Raw genomic sequence first — 23,336 nt, 5'->3', positions numbered from 1 at the left:
TGTTTTATCCTGATCATTATTCAGAAGACTTGGACCAGGATGTTTGAAAGCATTTGCAGATAGAGACTTACCCTAGAGCTTGATTGCCCTCTGACCCACATGGAGTTTTTATTTAGTTCCAGGTCTGCATGTCTAGGGAGCATGAAGAAGCTTTTCCAGAGACTCTAGACACAGAGTAACATGATGTAAGAAAAGTCTGTTCTGCTTAGGCTCAGAGAAAACTAAACTGAAATCACATTCCATCTGCCTACATTGTTCTTTCCTGGCTTCCAGACATGGATCAAACAGTAGTAAGCTGAGCTGACACTGTGGTGTTAATTAAAGTCTCATTCAAGGAAAATCATCACATCTTGGCCATGTGATTCTACTCAGGGTAAATCTGTGCATAGATAAATATAATGCACTTGGTCTATTACCACAAATTTTAGTGTTATAATAGGATGATATCATTGAACAATTTTACTAAGTCAAGTAATTTTTTTTCTTTTTTTTTTTTTTTTTGTCTCTTGAAAATGTCTTTTCCATTTCTCCTGGCTCTTCCTCTCTGGTTCATTCCTTTCTTTTATCTTTCCCATGTTTTATGTTTCCCAAATGGTAACACCTCTCAATTTACCCAACAGTCTTTATCAATGAGTTATGCTCAGGGCACTGAACTTCACTCGAGGTGAAGAAACCAGAATCCAAGTATAGCTTCCAGCTGCCCAGGAGTTTGTTTAGGGGTGAAAGTGTCTGGAGGTACCCGGGGGAGCACAGACTACAGCACCCATCATGAGGCTTGCCATCAGAGCCAGCTCTCCAAAGTTCAAGGCAAGGCAGATGGTTATGACAGGTAGTTCATTCATTCAACAAACCTACCACAAGGAATAAAGCAGACTCTGGCCCTCAGAACATAGCAGGAGTGGAGGAGACAGACCAGAAACCTGCTGGTTACCATAAGTTGTTAGAAAGCTGGCTTGGAGCCTCTACAGACTCGTTGACTCATCTTGGTTGCCTGTCTCCCATAAAAGTAAGTCACTTGAGCATTCCTGTGCTTTCATAGCAAGGAATTCTGACTTATTACACCCCGTGACTGTCACCAGGGCTTCTGGAAGCTCATCTCTTCTTCCCAAGGCCCAGAGCAAAACGCCCCCAGCTTCTCATTCTGTTTTATTGACTTAAGTTTTCCTCATCTATGTGTACAGCCACACCTAGCTGCCGACAATCTAGACAAAATTCATGACGAAGGTGGAAACAATCTCTTACACGTTGCCGCATCACAGGGACACGCAGAGTGTCTGCAGCACCTCACTTCTTTGATGGGAGAAGACTGCCTCAATGAGCGAAATGTGGAGAAGTTGACTCCAGCAGGCCTGGCCATCAAGGTGACTGGTTGGGGGCTGGGCCCTCCACATGTTCCTGTCTTGTAAGATTTCTAGTAAACTTAAGTAAACTTAAGAGTGATGTTCCAAGCAAACAGCATGTGAACCTACTGCATTTAAAAGGTTAACCATCTCAGTCACTAACTGCTTTGAGATTTTGAGACTATATTCCAATTTAGGGTAAGCATCAAAACAGCTAATAAAGAGAAAAGAAAATGATCTGTTGCCATTTTAAGGACTTTTGTTATTCATGGTGACTGAAGTTTGGATTCTTAACCACCCCTGGATCTATGTGAGGCTGTTTCATTTTTTTTCCTAACATGAGTATAAATGAGCAAGACGAATGGGGAAAAGGTGTATGGTAAGGCATGCTAGCCTAGCACTCAGGAGGATTTCAGATAATAAAGTGGACCTCTAATGGATTACATCTGAAGTTGAAGTGTCTGCAGTATCAGGAGTTCTTTAGAATATCAGTGCCGAGTTTGAGTTTGGCTCTCGCAGAGCACAGTATGTTATCTGTCAAAAACTAGGCAAATTAATGCTGACTGGGATAGAGTTAAAACCTAGAAACAGTGATACAGGAAAATGTGGTCTTTTATAGCACTGTAGTGAGTGCCTCTGTAAAATGTAACACATCACTAGAAGGTTAGCTATTAAACTAAAATTACTTTTAAGATCTTTGGCAAATAAATGTGGAATTTAGTCACATTTATTAAGAAGCCAGAAGTGAAGTGTAGGGAAATATAATACATCTTGTGCTTCTGCATTTGTACTTTGCTTTGCTTAATAGTTATGGCTTCTATAAGCTGAATAATCATAATTTTTACAAATAGAATTATATTGAAATATACTAGGGGAACTTGCTAGTTAAAGTCTGTTTGTGAATTCACTAAGAAACATGTTATATTTGAAAAGCAATTTCCTTTCCCTATATACGTCTTATGCAAATCTAAATTTTTGTATCTTCAATTTATTTATCATTCAGCAAAGTTTTACATTATTAAAAAGTTGCTTTCTATTGTATTTAATGTTACTCAGTGATTAGGTTTTTTGATCATATAAGAAATCCATGACCCAGTGGATAGATATCATTTTTCATTAGTTGGCAATGATGCTATGTCAAATAAGAGCTGAACTGCCATCAAGAAAAAAGAAAAAACAAACGTGAGTGAAAATTCAGTAAAGTTAAACAGTGTTTTTGAGTCCACCAGACGTTGTTTTAAGGTGCTGGCAAAACACATGTGAATGAGACATAGTCTCTTTCCTTAAGGAACTGATAGCCTGGTGGATAAGTCAGGTAACTTAGTTACCAGTGCAGGATGGTGAATTCAGGATCTAGGCCCATGTCAGAATCCTGTGGGAAGGCAAGAACTGGGTTTGATAATCAGTGGGAATGTCAGTCATGACTGAAATATTCTTTCAGTGCCAGTGATTGCTGACATCTACCTTGTCGTTTTAGTATTTATAAAATACAGTGCTCATTAGTTCTCCTCACTAGTGGTGGGTTTTGAATGTATCTTAACTACATAATTGTAGTTAAGTCTTCCCTGGTGGCTCAGATGGTAAAGAATCTGCCTGCAGTGTGGTAGACCCAGGTTCAATCTCTGGGTTGGGAAGATCCCCTGGAGAAAGGAATGGCAACCCACTCCAGTGTTCTTGCTTGGAAAAATCCCATGGACAGAGGAGCCTGGCGGGCTACGGTCCATAGCGTCGCAAAGAGTCGGACACGACCGAGAGATTGACACACACACATTATTGTATAAAATTTGTTAATTTGTGTATGCCCAAATGCTTGTTTTGATAGAGTAAGAATCTTCAAAGTAGAAAGGTAGCTAAGAAATTTAGTGGTCATTAAGCCAATCCTGGTAAAACTCCTTTATGTTATTCATATTAAGTGTTCATTTATTCTTAAACTCCAGTCAATAAAGGTTCTCTCTAATACAATCAGCATGCAAACTTAGTAAAAAAAATTTTTTTTATGCTTTAATGAAGAACATGCATCAAACCCATAGGACTCAAAAGCTCTTCTAGTTTTGCAATCTCAGGCTTTTCATACTTTACCTCTGGACAATGATCTGAAAAATGGAAGTGTTGTTTTATTCCTTCATTTAATCTAGAATTTACAAAAGCGGTAAATACAAATATTTTGTAACACGTGCCTTGCCCTTTGGCCATCCTGTCCTGACACATGTCCTGCCTCAGTCCATTAGTGTATTGTGATGGACATTGATGAAATTGAGGGAGTCCCAAGAAGTCATCCTTCTTCCCTTTTAAGACCTTGTTTTGAACACTGGTAACTAACTGGTGGTGTTTCACCTCGTTAAGCACATTTTGGAGAGCCCTGCTGTCATTAAAGACAAACAAACTTGGTACAAATGGGCAGAAGTTGCTCAGATGATATGACTTGGCTGACAGGAAGCAGAGTCAGAGACAGGATATCAAATAAGAAGATTACATTAGAAAAGGGGCTCTGAAGTCATACCAAAGCTAAAGAACATCTCCCCCCACACTTAAACTCCTTAAATGGAACATCATAAATTCTTGCCAGCTCCATGCAAAATTTATTGAGTGCTTTCTGGGGGACCCAACACTAGATACTGTGGGAGTTCAAGGTATTATTAAGTGCCATTTGGGAACAGTTAAGCAAAATAATTGTAAAGAAAGTTTCAAAAAGGTGAAAATAATCTGTTTTCTAACATGGAGCCAGCACAAAAATTCAGAATCTAAACAGATTTGTAATGAAATAACTTTAATTCTCTTTTAATTTCTGAGTAAGCCCAAAGACAAAATGCTGGTCTGGTGAGAAAATACATAACCTACTGATATTCCTTTTTAATAAACAATGTGTGACCCAAAGCTCAGGGATGTTAGCAAGTAAAAATTTCCAACTAGAACTTAATAAGATTTTTGTTTTGTTGCTAGTTCTATTAATGACAAATGATATGGCTTTCAAACTCATGGTAATGATATAATATTTCCTTTTACTACTCTGGCAACGTTTTATTTGTTTAAATGTTTCTTCTTCGATGAACTAAGCCTAACACATCTAACAGAACATTCTACCCAATAGCAGAAACATGCATTTTTTTTTTCAAGTGCACACGAAATATTCTCTCTTATAGACCATATGTTGGGTCATAAAACAGATCTCAATAAATATAAAGTAATTAAAATCATGCAAAGTTTTTATCTTTAACTATAATGAAATGCAATTAGGTATTAATAACAGAAGGACATTTAAGATATTCACAAGTATATAGAATTAACAGAGTCCAAAATAATCATTATATCAAAAGAGAAATTACAAGGAAAATTGTTAGCTGTTTGGAGATCAATGAAAATGCAACATACCTACATTTAAATATGCACCTAAAGCTTACTTAAAGGGAAATATATGTTTTAGTAAATGCCTGTGTTTAAAAAAGAAGGAGAAGGAGGAAGATCTCAAATTAATAGCCTAATCTACCTCACAAAACTAGAAAAATACTAAATTCAAAGCAAGTAAGTAGAAGGAAATCTAAAACTTTTCAAGCAAAAATAAATGAAATAGACAATAGAAAAGCAGTAGAGAAAATCAGCAAAACCAAATTTGGTCTCATAAAAAAGCTGCTTAAAAATTAGCAAACCTTTAGTTAGACTAACCAGAGAGAGAGAGAAGACTAAATGCTATTACTAAAATCAGGACTCTTGTCTCATATTCCTACATTCTGTGTTAATACCCATTGATGTAGATTGTCTTGCTCATAGATGCTCAGCATGGCTCCTTTTCCTTTCTTCATTCAGAGGAAATGAAGCACATTGTATCAGTGGGTTGTTTTTTTTTTTTTTTTAAATTCTCCTAAGAAACACTGCATGCTCAAATTGCGTAATTTAAGGAGAGGCCATAATGAATGATTTATATGCAAAAGGAGGGTGCATGGATGGAGTGTAGGTGTAGGGAGCATGTGAAGGAAAGTACAATATATTGGGGTCCCTAACAACCAGAGCACATTTACCACTCCAGAGCCTTAAAAGGCAGGGGAAGGACCTGAGATAGAAAAGGTTGAGGAGAACTGCTGACTTTTGACCTTTGTCTGGTTGATAGGACTCAGCAGACCAGTGGCATCTCCATTAAGGGGGAGTTGGGAACAAAGGGAACCTTAAACACTCTGTCTTTTCCTGGTTTCCTGCTACTGCTTTCCATCAGCCAAACCCAGTCAAAAGCCAGGGCCCACGGGAATCAACCCATAGACATCAGGCTCCCTGGGCAGCAAGGAGGGAAGAAATGGGAGGAGACAGAGCTGAGTGGGGCACCTGGAAGCTATTCAGCAGGTACTAATCATGCTAGATGAGTGTTCTACATGAGATTAGCTACAAGTTGACTGCTTGAAATTCCAGAGTAAGAGAAGAATGAGCAGATTACTTCCCCTGTCTTATTTTCAGTATAGGCTTCCCTGACTTCACACTCACCATGGTTCTTTTCTCCTGGGCTAAGATCCCACACTGTGTAAACCAGGAAAGCAGCTGAATGTCTCATTTGTCTTCTGGAGTTATTATGAGGATCTAAGATAGCATTTTAATATAAGATAACAGGTATTGTGTGCTTAGGAAGCTGACATGCTTTGCCTCATTTAATCTTTACAGTAGCTCCATAAGGTAGCTGCTTCTAACCCCTGCTATTTCATAGATCAGAAAATTGAGTATCAGAGAGATGAAGAAGCTTATTCAAGGTCTTGTAACTAAGTGGTGGATTAAGGATTTAAATCCAGTCCAAAGTCTGGGTCTTAATCACTAGGTCGTGTATGTCTCAGCTGTCTTCCTGGTTTGCACAGTGTGGGTTTCAGCACAGGAGAAAAGGTCTCCTGTGAGCATCAAGTCAGAGAAGGCTCCTTCAGTGAAAGTAGCATTGGGATTACTTTCCTTTTCTTCATTTTGGACTCCTCACATTCTAACTTATCAAGAGAAAAAGTCAGTTCTAAGAGTTAATGGATAAATAAATTGTAGTATATTCATGCAGTGGAATACTTCTTAGCAATAAAAAGAAATAAGCTATCTCCAAGTAGTAGCTTATGTAGGTAGAAGCATTATGTAGGTAGAAACCAGATGTTAAAGAGTGCATATTCTCTTCTGCTGTGATAGGGATCAGAGTGGTCATGTGAACAAAGGAGAAGTAGAAATGAGGGGGCAGGGGTGGAAGTGTTCTATGTCTCGAGTGGAGCTGTAGTTACCGGAGAATATACTTGTCAAAAATTCAAATTGTACTTTTAAAAGAGTACATTTTATAGTTAGCAAATTATACTTTAATAAACTGATTTTAAAATAACTGGTGAAATTATGAGAACTTATTTAAGTAAAACTATGCAGTTGATTTAGAGTAAAAATTACTGATCACAGGTATGGTATACATTTATTGTAAATGAGTTAAGCCAGAAGTAAAAGCTAAAATTCATGTGATTTTTTTTCTTGGTAAAAATGCCACCTGTGACGTAACTTTTAAACTTGAATTACCTTCAATTTCTTTTTTTTTTTTTTTCTTTTTAATCCAGAATGGTCAGTTGGAGTGTGTACGCTGGATGGTGAGTGAAACAGAAGCCATTGCTGAACTGAGTTGTTCTAAGGATTTTCCAAGCCTTATTCATTACGCAGGTTGTTTTGGTCAGGTATGAAGAAATTTTTAATTATTTTCTCTTTGAATACTGTGTAATCTACCACTTTTTAAATTTCTAGTCTATCAAAATCCAAACCTAAAAAATCATCAAAGATGTATTCAAAGATTTATACTGCTGCTGCTAAGTCACATCAGTCGTGTCTGACTCTGTGTGACCCCATAGATGGTAGTCCACCAGGCTCCAGTGCCTGGGATTCTCCAGGCAAGAACACTAGAGTGGGTTGCCATTTTGTTAAACCTAAATATTTCATGATAGAATATTGGATAAATAATAAAACATTCATATGATAGAATTTTTCAGAACTATATTCATTATATAATATTGAGTTAAAATATATGATGCAAAACTGTTCCTGTAATTTGGTACCAACTTTGAACTTTGGAGAGAGAGAAAGAGAAATGAATAATAAGACTAGAAAAAAAAAAACTGTCTCCACATGTTTATAGTAATTATCACTCAGGATTATAAGTGGCTTTTATTTTCTTTTTTTATGTTTTTCACTTCTTTCCCAATTTCCTGAAATAAACAAATTTAACTTTTGTGGAAAGGAAAAATGATATATTTTCTTGAACCCAAAATTAAAAAGCAAATCTTTAGTAAGACATTAATTGAGGCAGTCTTGCTCCATTAAATATTAGCAAAACAATCACTTACCTAAAATTTTCTTAAATATTCATACATGTTTTCTTTTCCAAAACAGGCTGTTTACATGCAGTTAAACCATCTTTATTGGGATTTTAATTGTCATTGATAAATTTTACTTTCAGATTAATTTGGTAGTAATTACAACATTGAGTCTTTGTATTCATGTTTTTTATATATTCAAAGCTTGTTTTATCATCTTCAACAAAGAATTAGAGAATTAAAAAAAAAAGATGAGCACTCATGCAAACAAAGTGAGTCTCAGTTACAGTCAGTTTCTACATTAGGAAATCCTAGTGTGAGTAATTGATGTATGCAGATTACAATCCAGTGTATGCAGTAAAAAAATCATCACTAACTCCCTTTGAGAAGGATGAGTATAAATAATCTTAAAAAAAAAAAAAACTGGAACCACAAAATGCCAATCTCAGCCTTAAGAAAATATAAATAAAGTCAGCAGTGCATTAAAATAGATTTAATCACATTTGTTTGTGGCAAAGAAAATTGCTTCTCATTCTTATAACCGTATCCCTTTGGCTTCATGAACTTCCCCAGTGGCAGTAAATTGTGGTGTTGTCAACAAGAGATTATACTTTTTCAAGCATGACAGTCTCAAATTTATAAATAGACTCAGAATATTGCCACAACCTTTCTTTAGTGGGGTTCATGGTAGGTGATGCTTTATAATATGCCATGCTAACTTCAATTAATATATGTGTGTAATGTTTCCTATACATATCAAGCACCATGCCATTGGACTTAGTGTACATTATCTGACTTAGTCTTTAAAACAACATTATTGGATTCTGTTGTTTTTATCCCTGGTCTATAGATGAGGAGACTGAAGACAGAAAATTGTTTAAGTGACCAGCATGTGGTCTAGTGGCCAGTAAGAGCAAAGGCTGGATCTCAACTCAGGTCCTTTGACTTTGGGGCCAGGTTCTGTTTTTTTCCTCCATCCGGGTATATACTTGGTGTAGCTTATTCGAAGTGGAACTGATATAGCTGCAGAAGTCCTTTTTTTTTTTTTAATAATTCTATCTAACAATATGTTGTGATATTTGGAGTATCTTAAACACAAACTCATGGTACTAAATTTATGGAATGAAGAAAAAAGCAAGAACATTTAAAATTTGTAAAAGCCACTGTCTTTGAAGTAATTGCTTCATTTTCTTTGTGTATTGCACTTATGAGCCCCAGCCATGGTGTTCTATGAACTACCATAAGAATTAATAAGTATTTGCTAAAGATGCTCTTTTTTGGCTTAGGCCAGCAGAAGGGAGAATAGTATTTTCAAATGACCAAAAGAAGTATGAAGACAAATAGTCCCCATCAATCATTCTCAGTATAAGATGAAATTTTATTTATTCTCAAATTGCCTGAATAATTGTTTCACACCCCTGATTTCATTTGCTTATGTAAAGAGGAGTTTCAGATATCAGTGGAAAAGCTGACTGCAGTTTTGGAAGAGCTTGCCAAAGAAAAGGAGGGAAGGATTGCATTGCTGTTCTGAGACTTTAAGTCAATAACAGGGCATCTGGTATTCTTCGTCCCGGGAAATGTTGCTTAGAGGTGCCAGTTTCTCTCTTCTACTCTCACAGCAGGAGTCTCATAACTTTGAAGCCATTGGGACAAAACAAAAGAAAATGCCATTTCTGGGATTTGGTCAGGTGATAGTGTGGTTTTTTTGGCCGGAGTAGAGGAAAATACAGAAATTAGTGACCTTTGTGAAGAGCCACGTCAAACATTTGCTTCATGTTAGTATCAGTCTTCAGGTTGTTATTTCAAGTTGATAAGCATTTTTAATGATCTCAAGTACAGCTCTGAGCAGGGTACCCCAGCAGTGCCTTCAGGAGAGCATTCCTACCCAAGTGGAAAATGTAGACACCCATCAGGACTGCAAACTCAGCCCAGCCATCCTACATCCGCCGCAGCCACTTATGTAACAGATAACCTGCGGAGATGCTGAACTTGGAACCATTGCAAGCCTAATATTTTCACAAGGAAGACTGTTACTGAACAGTTTTCTAATGGATTCAGCACATGCAGGTTTTTCTACATCGAGCAGGCACTTGACTGTGTTCTGCTTTTGTTTCTTCAGTAAATACCTTTTGGAAAGGACAGTACAGAGGAAAATTTCTCTCCTGGTTTATTTTAGTTACCCTCTGCCCCTCCTGTAGATTCTCAAAAGAATGGGCTCTATTTGACTCACAATTGGCATCCTTTTTCTGGTAAAAATGACCTGTAAGGACTCCAGAACCACGGGGTAGCCAGCAGTTTTTAGTGGTCTCCTGGAATGATAGATCTTTGGGTAACAGGAATTGATTTTCCTCCTCTTGCCACACCAAGTCTCAGAGGGGGCAGTTACTTCATTGTCTGATAGTACCTATCAGAACCGGCCCCGGGGAGCATGAAGGTGAACGCATGAGGGACTCTCAGGGAAAAAGACGGGCGCATGTTCGGATGGGCCTGCTTTGCTGTCCCATGGGAGAGATGCTGCTGGTGAAACAGTCGAGACAGAATGATCTCAAGCCAAAGCTACCGCCTGTGTAACTTGGACTGTTTTATTCAAATATGAAAGCTCAGATGGTCTCCTTCAGGGTCCCAGCGAAGCTCTCACCCTCACATGCTTGGGTGCTTCGGCCTGTTTGGCGTGTTGGTCAGTTTCAACATCAAACTTCTCATTTTGTTTCTAAACCTTTAATGTGCCTTTTGGTCAAGAAGTTCTGCTATGGAAACAACAGGCATCATAGCATTAAGCATTTACTGAGAAAGAACACGCTTGCCTATGTGTTCTTTCTGTTCATTCTCCATTTTAAATGTTTGGCCTGATCAGATTAAAAAAATAAAAGACACTTTTTCACAAAAGGCTCAGAATTCCTCCGAATGGTCATGAATGGTGACGGGCCTTCTGATGAGGGGGTTGTTTCCACAGGCTGTGTTATAGTTTTTCTGCAGTTTACTTTTAAAAAGGAGAAATATTCTGTTGACTTTATTATTTCATTGTCATGGGTCAGAAATAAGTAAACAACACTGAAAGTGCTGCGATTGCAGATGGAAGTGCATAGAAAAATCTTTGATTGGCACAAGCAAGAATCTGCTCTCCAAGATCTTTGAAAAAGCATAACCAGCATAAGAGCTCCACAGCCCACAGACTGACAGGCAGTTAATGTGATTTCTGTGACCCAGGGAGTGCCGAAGGAGCATGTCCTTTATGGAGTTAGGGGTCATGCGTCATGAGCCGTGGTGGATATTCATATACAGAAGGCACAGAACGTTAGCTCCTCGGTCTGAGTTTAAATCCTAGCCCTACCATTACTAGCCCAGGAGCCTTGTATATATTTCTTTATTTTGAAAGAAAAGATAAGAAAATGTCTCACTGGACCTCAGTTTCCTCATCTTTAGAATGGAGATAATAGAACTTTCTTAACAGGGTTGCTCTGAGATCCAAATGAGATAAGTCACAGGAAGCCTGTAGTAGACACTAGGTAAATGTCAGCTCTAATGATTATTGGCTACCTTCCAATTTATGATTTTTATTGCTATACATATTGTTTATTTACCTATAAGTAAAGTATAAGTTTGGCAAAAAACATTTTTCAGCCTAAACAACTCTGTGTGTGTGTTAATCACTCAGTGTCTGACTCTATGTGACCCCATGGGCTGTAGCCCACCAGGCTCCTCTGTTCATGGAATTCTTAGTCAAGAATACTGGAGTGGGTTGCCATTCCCTTCTCCAGGGTGTCTTCCCAACCCAGGGGTAGAACCTGGGTCTCCTGCATTGGCAGGCAGATTCTTTACCATCTGAGCCACAAGGGAAGTCCTAAACCTGTTCAATCAATTCTTAGATGTATTATTTTTTCACGTTTTACTGTCCCTAGATTCTACATTTATTTTATAATAAGTGACAATATGAAACTATTGCTGGCCTTGTTTTTCACATTTTAGCATCTCAAAAACTGGAATGAATCTTATAATTGATGGCTTGTTCAATTTGATGACATAATCACAGACAAAATTGCCTCCTTTAGAACTACAGTTGTAACAAAACTATAGAGATTTTATTGATAGCAGTAATGCACCTGTGGCATACTTTTCAATTACATTTTTAATTAGACTGTCCAGCAAAGTTCATAAATTACATGTATTAATTGCCTCTATAAATAAATTCCATTGCCTTTAAGAATGCACAAAAGATATTAAAACAGGTTATCAAAAGAGCAGAAAATCCCCAGAAGAGGAAACTAGTACATAAAGTAAGTTTTCATTCATTAGATGAACATTGAATGCATAGATATAATAGATATAGGTGGTTGGATGGAATGTCAATTGGAGAGGCATTCTGTAAAACAGAAATAATACAGAAGAACTGCCTCATCCATGTGATTACATTGGATGTTCTCTAAAAGCTATACCTATGGGAACATGAAGGTCTGAAGTTACATTCTTTAATATTCCCCACTCTCTCTCTCTCTCTGTCTCACATACACACACACACACACACACACACACACACAGCAGGGGTGGGGTCACTGGGGATGTGGGGAGAACACACTAAAGGTCCAAAAGAAGAGCTAGGCACCATGGATATGTATATGTGATATACATTCACAGGATCTTCTTAGTTGGAGGAAGTAGCTGTATTTGTTCTGTTCTCTTCACTGGATATTTGTCAAATAAGTCACTGTTTAAACTGTGGGACTGTGGGTCTCTGCAGGCATGTTTTACAGAATCAGAGCAGAAAGCATTTCTAGGAGAGTGGATGCTAAACATTGTACTTAGTCGCTCAGCACATTGTGTCTGACATTGTGTCCGACTCTTTGTGATCCCATGAATGGTAGCCCACCAGGCTTTGTCCATGGGATTCTCCAGGCAAGAACACTGGAGTGGGTTGCTGTTTTCTTCTCCAGAATGCTGAACATGCTCTTACCCAAACCAAGGGATTCTAACCATCTCCATGCCATCTCAGAAGTCCTAAACTTTGGTTGTTAAACCAAGTGGATAGTCAGCCCATCCCTTTGAGCAGTGCCTCTCTGCACATATCATAGGGGAGATGATCGTTTCCATATTAACTTCTCAGTAAACAGGCCAGTTGCATAAAGTGAAAGTGAAGTTGCTCATTCATGTCTGACTCTTGGTGACCCTATGGATTGTGGCTCACCAGGCTCCTCCATCCATGGGATTTTCCAGACAAGAATACTGGAGTGGGTTGCCGTTTCCTTCTCCAGGGGATCTTCCTGACCCAGGGATCAAACCCAGGTCTTCCGCACTTCAGTCAGACTCTTTACCATCTGAGCCACTAGGGAAGGTGCAGCCAGTTGAATATCTCCTTATGAAGGTGTTGACTGCAGCATAGGAAACTGAATGTGACCTGCTGGGCAAAGACCTACATTGTTTTAAATAATAGGATAATGTTGTCACTGCTGTTGTTCAGTCACTTAGATGTGTCCAACTCTTTCTGACCCCATGGCCTGCAGCATGCCAGGCTTCCCTGTCCTTCACTATCTCCCAGGATTTGAGTTTCTTGAACAGAGGAGCCTGGTGGGCTACAATCCATGGGGTCACAAAGAGTCAGACACCACAGAGCAACTAACCTGAATTAGGATAATGGTTCTTCCTTGATTAAAATCTTGCATATTGAATTTGCTAAGAGTAATTATAAGGAAGAATTATCCAGGCCATCCTAAAAAAAGCAGCAGGTTATCATAACAGTGTGGACTACACATGACTGGGAGAACCCCAGGAGTCAAGTCACCTCCTGCCTTACACAGACCTTGTCCTGTTCTCCCAAGACATCAAGCCCCTGTAAAGTCCAGGTCTCTATAGGTTCTCCCCCAGATTTCCATAAAGGGAAAATTCCTACTCTTATGGATGTAGTATTCTATTTCCTCTAACTCCATTACTAAAAATATCAACAACCTCAGATATGCAGATGATACCACTCTAGTGGCAGAAAGAAAAGAGGAACTAAAGAGCTTCTTGATGAAGGTGAAAGAGGAGAGTGAAAAAGCTGGCCTAAAACTCAACTTTCAAAAAACTAAGATCATGGTATCTGGTCCCATCACTTTATGGCAAACAGATGGAGAAAAAGTGGAAACAGTGACAGATTTTATTTTCTTGGGCTCCAAAATCACTACAGTGACTGTACCCACAAAATTAAAAGATACTTAGTCCTTGGAAGAAAAGCTATGGCAGACATAGACAGCATATTGAAAAGCAGAGACATCACTTTGCCAGCAAAGGTCCATATAGTCAAAGCTATGGTTTTTTTACAGTGGTTATATCTGAACATGAGAGTTGGACCATAAAGAAGGCTGAGTGCCAAAGAATTGATGCTTTCGAATTGTGGTGCTAGAAAAGACTCTTGAGAGTCCCTTGGACTGCAAGGAGATCAACCCAGTCAATCCTAAAGGAAACCAGCCCTGAATTTTCACTGGAAGGACTACAGCTGAAGCTCCAATACTTTGGCCACCTGATGGGAAGAGCCAACTCACTGGAAAAGACTCTGGTGCTGGAAAAGATTGAAGGCAGGAAAAGGGGATGACAGAGCATGATATGGTTTGATGGCATCACTGACTCAATGGACATGTATTTGAGCAAACTCCAGAGACAGTGAAAGATAAGAAAGCCTGATGTGCTGCAGTACATGGAATCGCAAGGAGTTAGAGATGACTTGGTGTCTGAGCAACAATAACAGAAGTCAAAACACTGTGAATTATAGTAAAGGGCATTTTCTGTGCATATGGAGCATGCACATATCCATTATGATATTTAATTGAGTCTGGAAATCATAAAAATATGCCTGACAAGAACATACATATAGAATATTTCTGATTATCTTGAACCCCTCTGAACTTTACTTACTAAAGAAGCTGCTAGAATATCTGAGAATATCCAGTTGTTTTCTTCAGTTGTCTGATTTGTAAAATAAGAGTGTTTGAATTGAATGATTCTCTAAAATCTCTCCCACTTTACAATCTTAACGTTTAATATCATGGAGCAAACCAAGTCACCACAAGCTTGCTGATGACCTTTGAAGATAGCATGGCTGTCCTTTTCACCAATAGAGTTACAGCAACTTGCCCTCTTGATATTTCCTAGACATCGACTTCTAACCAGTTGGTCATGTCATTGATCTTGAGATCTACCTATTCATCCGGATCTTTTTAGGAGTTAAGATCACATGATTCAGATGCTGGAAAGGGTATGGAGGAGAAGAGAACCCTCCTATACTGTTGGTGGGAATATAAGTTGATGTAGCCACTGTGGAGAACAGTATTGAGATTCTGAAAAAACTAAAAATACAACTACCATATGGTCCAGCAATCCCACTCTTGGGCATATACTCAGAGAACCATAATTAAAAAAGATACATGCACCCCAATGTTCACAGCAGCAGCTGTTTACATTAGCTAGGACATGGAAGCAACCTAAATGTCTATCAGCAGATGAATGGATAAAGAAGATGTGATACATATATACACTGGAATATGACTCAGCCATGAAAAGGAATGAAGTAGTGCCATTTGCAGAGACATGGATAAACCTAGAGACAGTCATTCAGAGTGAGGTAAGTCAGAATGAGAAAAACAAGTATCATATAATATCCTTTGTATGTGGAATCTAGAAAAATGGTACAGATAACCTTATCTGCAAAACAGAAATAGAGACACAGATATAGAGAACAAACATTTGGATACTAAGGGGGAGGGAGGATGAATTGGGGGATTGCGGTTGACATATACATACACTACTATGTATAAAATAGATAACTAATGGGAACCTGCTGTTTAGCTCGGGACCTCTCCTCAAGGGCTCTCTGGTAACCTAAATAGGATGGAAATCTTAGAAAGAGGAGATACATGCATATGTATAACTGATTCATTCTGCCGTACAGTAGAAACTAACAACATTGTATAGCAACTATACTTCAATAAAAATGAATTTAAAAAAAGATCACAAGGTTTGATCATCTGTCTCCAAATTAAGGTAATTCAGGTTTTTTTTTTCCCCTAAAATAAGAAAAGTAACAGAAGTTGTTCTCCCTTACGCATTTGAAACATCACTTGCTCTGGTATCAGTTTCAACGTTCTTTCTTTGCTTGCCTCTGAAGAAGAGAGCACAAAGGCCTCTTTTTTATCCATCTCCAGCCGCCCAGCCCTGGCCTCCGGGCTCTGCCCCACCTCATTCTCTCAGGACTTGAAGGGTTTCCCTTCCTACAAGGTCTGTCCGCTTTTGCAGCTAATGCTTACCCTGCTTTCCCAGGGTGCATTCTTGGTTGGTTGCAGGTATTGACATTTTCTCTTCTTTTTCTTTAGAGGGCTTACTTTCTGCGTGCTCCTGTGAAAAAAAGTGTGGTGCAAATATTCAGTCTCTCCCTGATATCACAGTTGACTTCATAAACAGTGCCCTGTTCCCCACATGAGGGGAGAAACATGAAAGGAGTTGGCTGTTTTGATCCAGCATTCCTTTAGCAGATTAGTTGGCATGTTCAGAAGGTGCAGGCAAATTTAATCCAGAAAAGTATAAAAGTTCATGACCAGTCTGAGCAAATAATTGGAAAAAAAAATCCTTTAAAAGGCTAAGGAGAGGTTCAAGTCTCTTTGAAAGGCATGATCATCTTTTTAAATGTCAAATTCCACCCACTAAATTTCATGCTGTTGTTTTTACCACTCTTGTATTTTTTTAGCATTATATTTAATTTTTCTATTTTAAAACACTGAAATCCCATCCCTCTGCTTTCTCTGAGACCAAACGTAACATGAAAATACCACAAGAGACTCAGTGGGTAAAATGCAAACAGGTTATGACAACACACACTGACTGTTGTGTATCTTTCCCTTGGAAAGGTAGTATTCAGAGGCTTGGTGCTCTGTAACATAGAAGAAGAAAAACCTTTACCTTTCAAATACCACCGCCATTTGATCAGAAAAATCAAGATGGCCCCAGTTTTATTTCAGTGTGGTTAACTTAACAACTTTATATGTTTCCCCTTTCTGGAAGCCTGTTGACTGAAAAGTATGAGATTACGAAGTCATAGTTGAAGTGTGATAAACTTAAAGTAGAAACTAGTTATCTCAATAGTTCAAGGTTTTATAATATTCTTAAAGCTACCAGATAATTTAACAGAATAGCAGAAATATTGCCCTGAAATCAGAAGACTTGGATTCTGGTTCTAGCATTGACTGTGTCTCACTGTGTAACTTTGAGGAGATGCTCAGACTTTCTCTGAATCAGTTTTTCCACCTGAAGAAAATGGAAGCAAAACAAGAGCATTTCTGAGATAACTTTCTACTCTTTGAATTCTCAGCGCAATTCTCTTTCATTGACTTTTGTCAGAGATGCATGAATTTTCAGTTTATACTGAATGGAAATGTTCTCCTCAGAGGGTAAGCTTGGCTATATCTAAGCTTCACATGTTGGAGTTTTATTTTCCTCTTTTTATTAGGCTTCTCTACATGTTGTTCAGCTGACTCTTTGTAACCCCATGGACTGCAGCATACCAGGCTTTCCTGTCCTTCACCATCTCCTGGAGTTTCCTCAAACCATGTCCATTGACTTGGTGATGCCATCCAACCACTGCATCCTCTGTCGCCCCCTTCTCAACTCCTACCTTCCATCTTTCCCAGCATCAGGGTCTTTTCCAGTCATTCGGCTCTACATGACAGCCTATTAATTCCAACTTGTCCTTGTGTTTATAGGAGAAGATTCTGCTGTGGCTTCTTCAGTTCATGCAAGAGCAGGGCATCTCACTGGATGAAGTGGACCAAGATGGTAACAGTGCTGTTCATGTGGCCTCACAGCATGGCTACCTCGGGTGCATACAGGTACACAGGCCCCGCTTCCTGGAGAAATGAGGGCCACAAGTAGTAAAACAGAAAATGGGAATTTAGTTCCCCTGGAGAGAGTCTAGATTTAGTCAACTTTGTCTCTTTAGTGGATAATAAAGAATCAAATTGATATATTTGTATTTCCAGAAATGCCCACAAGCATTGGCATAAATAGCTGTCTGGGTTTCTGCCTGAGTGTCACAGGATGTTGCCAGGGTCTCCTCTTGCCATTTCAGCATTGCCTGAAAACCCCAGTGCTGAGGACAGTAGGTGTTAAGTACCCCGTGTTCTCAAGATAGTAGAAAACCCCTGTCAGATATCGCTCAGACTGTCACATGGCAGGTGGGCCATTGCTGCTGTCATTAGCACACTTGACCTTCCCAAGTGTCTGATAAACAGGACTGAGTTTTCAGGAAATAGAAGAATTCCTTAGAGTATCAAGTAGTGTGACACAGTGGAGACACAAGAGACGCAAGTTGTGTCCCTCAACGGGGAAAATCCCCTGCAGGAGGACATGACAACCCACTCCAGTGTTCTTGCCAGGATAACCCCATAGGTAAGGGAATCACAAAGAGTCTGGCTACAGTCCACGGGGTCGCAAAGAGTCAGCCACGACTGGGCGACTAAACACACACACAGCAGGTAGTAGGCTGCGGGGAGAGGAGGGTCCTGTGGTTTTCTCCCTTTCTTGGTAGTAGGACTCAGCTCCTTGAATCCATTCAAAAAGCCCAGAACTGATTATAGGAAGCCCTGGATATAGACCCCCTGCAGCCCGTGGGCAGGCTAGGCAGGGCCCTGACTGGCTAGCCAGCCCACCCAGCAGCCTCAGGTGGCCTCACCCTTTCAGCCAAACATACCTGGAGAATTTTACTGTGTCTCCCGTGTGTAGTGATGGAAAGAGGCTGGGGAGTGGAGCCACACGAGGTGGCATCCCCCTGCCCCAGCCACCTGAGGGGACCTCCAAGAGGGCTGCTTAGAGAGTACAGGCTTCCTACGAGAAGAGGGGTCGGCATCTCGTCCTGCAGCTGAATGCAGAGCTGCCCAGAGCCGAGCCACACCAGTGCTACCGCCCTCACAGCACATGGCGGGGGCCCTGAGCGGAGCACGTGCATGTGAACGGTGGGCAGGCCTCCTGTATGTAACAGTTTAACCTCTGCTAATCCCGGACTCCCAGGCCTTCCCTCTCCCACCTGCCTGTGCAGCGTGGGGAACTATTTTTAACATCTTGTGGTAAACCACAGTGGAAAAGAGTATATAAAAAAGAATACCTACATGTGTATAACTGAGTCACTTTGCAATATAGCAAAAACTGACACAAATTCAATTTTTGAAAATTTAAAAAAATAACTGGCTAGGCCTTTTCAGCTAGAAAGTATAAGGCCCTGACTGACAAAACAATGAGAGAGGAGGGCTGAAGGGGAGGAGGGACAATGATGGTGTAAGGAGAGGAAAAGCTTTGAATTGAAACAAAGTTTAGAACTGACCTGGAATTTACTTTAGGAACATAAATCATCATTACCAGAGTCTGACCAATCACACCATTCTTATCATTGAAAATGACCCAACATCTATGGATTTGTTCCCACATCTGCCTGAAATGTAGGAAAAGAACAATTGACAATGTATGGATGAAGGCCACGATTAAAGAAAATACTTTCACCTTACCAGGTTCATACAGTTCAAAATATCTTATGTGCACTTGAGAACTCCTAAGGAAACAGTGCTCTTTTTCACCATATTTGGTAATATTTCTTTTATTCCAAACTTAACAGGCACTTAGCAAGGTTTTCCTGTGTGCCGGTAGACTGTATCTGAAAGAGAAAGCTGGGCAGTGAAACCAGTTGCTCAGAAAGGTAGAGAGGATTAGGAAATGACAGCAGATATGAAAAAGCTGTAAATATGAGGCAAGAGCTGAATAAAACCAGAATGCAGAGGCAATAGCAAAAGGATCTCTACAGGGTCTCCTCACATAGCAACTGCTCTGTGGAAAGCCACATTGACAGGAAATATTCCAAGTGTCTGGGAAGTTTCCCCACTATTGCTGGCAAAGCGTGCATCTTCTAATTTAAGACACCCAGTTGTGAAAGGAGTGATGAGAAATCAAAGTATATAGAAAAGAGAGAAATTTAAATTACTACCAGGGTCTGCAGAAAGATGAAAGGAGTAGCATTGCTTTTTGTGGAGGAAAATAATTAAATGAAGACTGAAAAGTTCATTTCTCCATTTAACAAAACACTATCTTGTTTAATGGTCTTAAAGTAAAAAAAGAGTAAACTTTTATCAGCTAATAAATGACTGCAAGCCAAAGAAAACCGGCTGATATCACTAATTCTGTTTGAGATTTCAATTATTATTTTTTTTAATATGTGAGGAGAGGCAGTCTGTCCTTTCAGCGTGTTCATCTCCACTTAACACAAATGATATTTTTGGCACGAGGCACCATGGATGTGGAAACTTGGATACTCTTAGAAGTAAGTCTCTCCACTGGGTGTGAGAAAAAGTAGGTACAAAGAGATTGAAAGTGGAAAAGGGAGTGAGCAAGTGTCGTTACGATGTGAGGAGGGAGCCGAGTGTGGGAAACACTGGAAAGAAAACGGCAGAGGCCAGAGTCAAGGGGGGTGCTAACTGTGTGGTTACGCTGTGTCTCCGAGAGCTCCATGTGAGGTGGGGACACTCTGTGGGCTGAGTGTCTCAGTGACTTTTCATGGAGAGTGATCCTAAACTGAGTGGAAAATAACAGTCCTCAGTGACCTCTGAGTCTGAGTAGTCTAGGAATTTTAAAATAACACTGATTTCTGGTAGGGAAAATATTATCTATTCCTAAAATAAATCCGGAGGGAGGTCTACAAACTCATCTTGATAGTGTCAAAAAATATCAGACGATGACAGTTGATTAATATTGATGTGACAGCTTTTTGTGGAGTCTATTGTCATCACAGCATACAAACTAAAGTTTTGATTTTTAAAAATTAACGATGTCAGGGAATTCCCTGGTATACCAGTGATTAGGACTCTGTGCTTTCATTGCCGAGGGCACAGGTTCAATCCCTGGTCAGGGATCGAAGATCACACAAGCCAAAGTCTCAACCATGCTCCATCAAATCTTTCTCCCCTATACTAATGACACCTTGACAAGATTCCTTAACTTTTTGCCTTTGTTTGGCTTTTAACATGTACTTCAAACCAATTGAAAAATCTCAGTCTTATTTCTAATTCAAAGTATTCTCCTCCCCAACCCAGATCAGCTCAGGGTAGAAGGAACGAGGTTGGGACAGAAGCTTGACTGGCTTGTTACACACCACCTTAGCTCCTATTCACCTCTCTCTCCTGGGCTCCACTGTTGAGGACAAATAGAAAATAAGGAGAGCGAAAGTCAGCTGTCTCTTTGCTTAACTGGCAGGGGTCATGGCCGCTCCCTGAAAGTTGTGTTGCTTCTTGAGCTCACTAAGGTTTGCCACTGATGTCCTCGGGAGCAGCCTTCAGGGGCTGAGTCTCTGGTGGATATGATGAGTGGGGTCTTTCGAGGGTCCTCTGTAGCCTCCCCGCTGCTACCTGACAGGGAGATGTGGCCCCGACCTTGCACTCTCCTCCCCATACAAGCCCCTCCACTGTGTTGCTTCCCACTGCCTCCTGCTGCTAAAGAACCTTCTCCATTTTCATCAGATGATAATAAGCTCACAGCATGCTCCCTTCTACAACATCTGCTCAATCTATGCAACACGTCCTCATCAGGGCATGTGGTGTGAATACGGGCCCCTGCCATGACAATTCTCTCCAGTTCTTTTTATCTCTGATTGGGTAGGTTCAGCACCAGGTCAAGTGTGCTGCCCAAAAAGGAACAGGTAAAAAAAAGTTCCTTCTTTTTCTTATGGGCATCCCTAAATTCATGAGCCCACCCATTGAAAGGGACAGAGCCTCTCACTATAGACACTGCCCTGATCATCTCATGAAGGAAAGGACTCCTAAGGACAACACATCCTCCTCTTCTTCCCAGTGTCCTTCTGAGGCTGGGTGGGGTTGATAGTAGTAGGGTTGGTTGGTTGCATTGTTGTGGGTTCTGAAGGGAGGCATCTGATACTGACTGCTAAAATCTCACTAGAAAAAGTCCTCTTTGTATGTGAGGCTCCTTGTCCCCACCCTGTCCTGCTGTGGACTCTGGTGACTGGTTTTGGAACAACAGGAGAAGTTCCATTTAACCTTCTGTAACAGTCATTAAAAAGTAATGTTTATGGGCATACCTGAAGATCATACTACGGAGAAGGCAGTGGCACCCCACTCCAGTCCTCTTGCCTGGAAAATCCCATGGACAGAGGAGCCTGGTAGGCTGCAGTCCATGGGGTCGTGAACAGTTGGACTGAGCGACTTCACTTTCACTTTTCACTTGTATGCATTGGAGAAGGAAATGGCAACCCACTCCAGTATTCTTGCCTGGAGAATCCCAGGGATGGGGTCACACAGAGTCGGACATGACTGAAGTGACTTAGCAGCAGCAAAGATCATACTAAGTCAGTCAGAAAAGCAATTATATGATATCAGTTATATGTGGAATCTAAAAAATAACACAAATTATTGTGTATACAGAACAGAAACAGACTCACAAACATAGGAAGCAAATTTATGGTTACCAAAGGGAAGAAGGATGTGGGGGAGGGATACATTTGGGAGTATGAAAGTAACAGATGCTAACTACTATACATAAAATAGACAAGCAACAAGAGTTCACTGTATAGCATGGGGAACTATATTCTATATTCAATATCTTGTAACAACCCATAATAGAAAGCAACCTAGAAAAAAGAAATATATGTATATATATATAACTGAATCACTTTGCTGCACACCGGAAACTAACATTATAAATCAACTATACTTCGAAAAAAATTTTTTAAATAATGTTTAGAGGGAAGTCCTGATGGATCACATGTCTCTGCCTTCTCTAACAGACCCTGGTTGAGTACGGAGCAAATGTCACGATGCAGAACCATGCGGGGGAGAAGCCCTCCCAGAGCGCCGAGCGCCACGGACACAGCCTGTGCTCCCGGTACCTGGTGGTGGTGGAGACCTGCATGTCGCTCGCCTCCCAAGTGGTGAAGCTCACCAAGCAGCTGAAGGAGTGAGTGACCCGTTTGTTCCGCGAGAACCCAGTCTGGCTGGTCAGCGTCGTGCTTAGGCGTCAGCCTGGTCCTCAGAAGGCTCCCTCGCACGGCTGGTGCAGGGAGTGCCTAGCGTCGTCCTCATCTTCTTTTCTTCCCTCGTTGCAAGTCCTCACAGCCGGTGTTCATGCTGAAGATGCCATCGCTGTGGAGGCAAAATGACATTTAAGCAAAAAAAAGAATGCAGAGCTAGCTTCCTCAGAAGGAAACTTAAGCCACAGTGAACTAGGGGAGAGAGCCTCTCTCTGTCTTCACATCTCGGGGCCCCAGATGATGTAGCGGGCGCAGAAAGCACATGTGGGCATCTTTCCAAACTTCTGTCTTTAATAGTTCAGCAAATTATAAAGAGCATGAGAGAGAAAGGTTCAAGATGAGCCAGTTTCTCAGTTTTCTGAAAAAAGGAAAATGTATATTTGGGAAAGTACAGGTACCCTGGTAGCCATTGCTGCAAATTTATTATAAAAATTAAGCAGACAATTCACAAATCCTCAGAATGGAGAATCCTCAGAATGTGAACTCAGCATGACGTTACTTAAAACACTCTTTGTCTAGTTAAGCTTGGTTCTTTTTCTGATGAAATGTTGAAGCTGGTGCACATTGCATAACTAGATGTCAGGGAAGCATGGCTGGTAAGTTGCCATGATGTGCTTGAAAAAAGGAGGGCCAAAGGAGAGGCCTTCTTGGGGCTTCTCAAGCAGGTTGAAG

The 23,336-nt window shown here is 40.2% G+C and overlaps 1 protein-coding gene across 18 annotated transcripts in view; it reads left to right on the top strand.

Moving 5' to 3' along the window:
• SNCAIP (synuclein alpha interacting protein) overlaps positions 1-23,336 on the top strand; it is a 153,767-nt gene that overhangs the window by 111,210 nt on the left and 19,221 nt on the right. For all 18 annotated transcript variants that reach the window (XM_070465111.1, XM_070465106.1, XM_070465107.1 and 15 more), the window contains 4 exons: positions 1,182-1,361; positions 6,884-6,997; positions 17,350-17,475; positions 22,422-22,591. In XM_070465111.1, coding sequence (XP_070321212.1) covers positions 1,182-1,361; positions 6,884-6,997; positions 17,350-17,475; positions 22,422-22,591 — 590 coding nt within the window. The remainder of the gene's footprint in view (positions 1-1,181; positions 1,362-6,883; positions 6,998-17,349; positions 17,476-22,421; positions 22,592-23,336) is intronic.

Source organism: Odocoileus virginianus, chromosome 3, assembly GCF_023699985.2.
Source record: "Odocoileus virginianus isolate 20LAN1187 ecotype Illinois chromosome 3, Ovbor_1.2, whole genome shotgun sequence".
Classification (NCBI taxonomy): Eukaryota; Metazoa; Chordata; class Mammalia; order Artiodactyla; family Cervidae; genus Odocoileus; species Odocoileus virginianus.
This window is presented reverse-complemented; position numbering and strand designations above follow the sequence as displayed.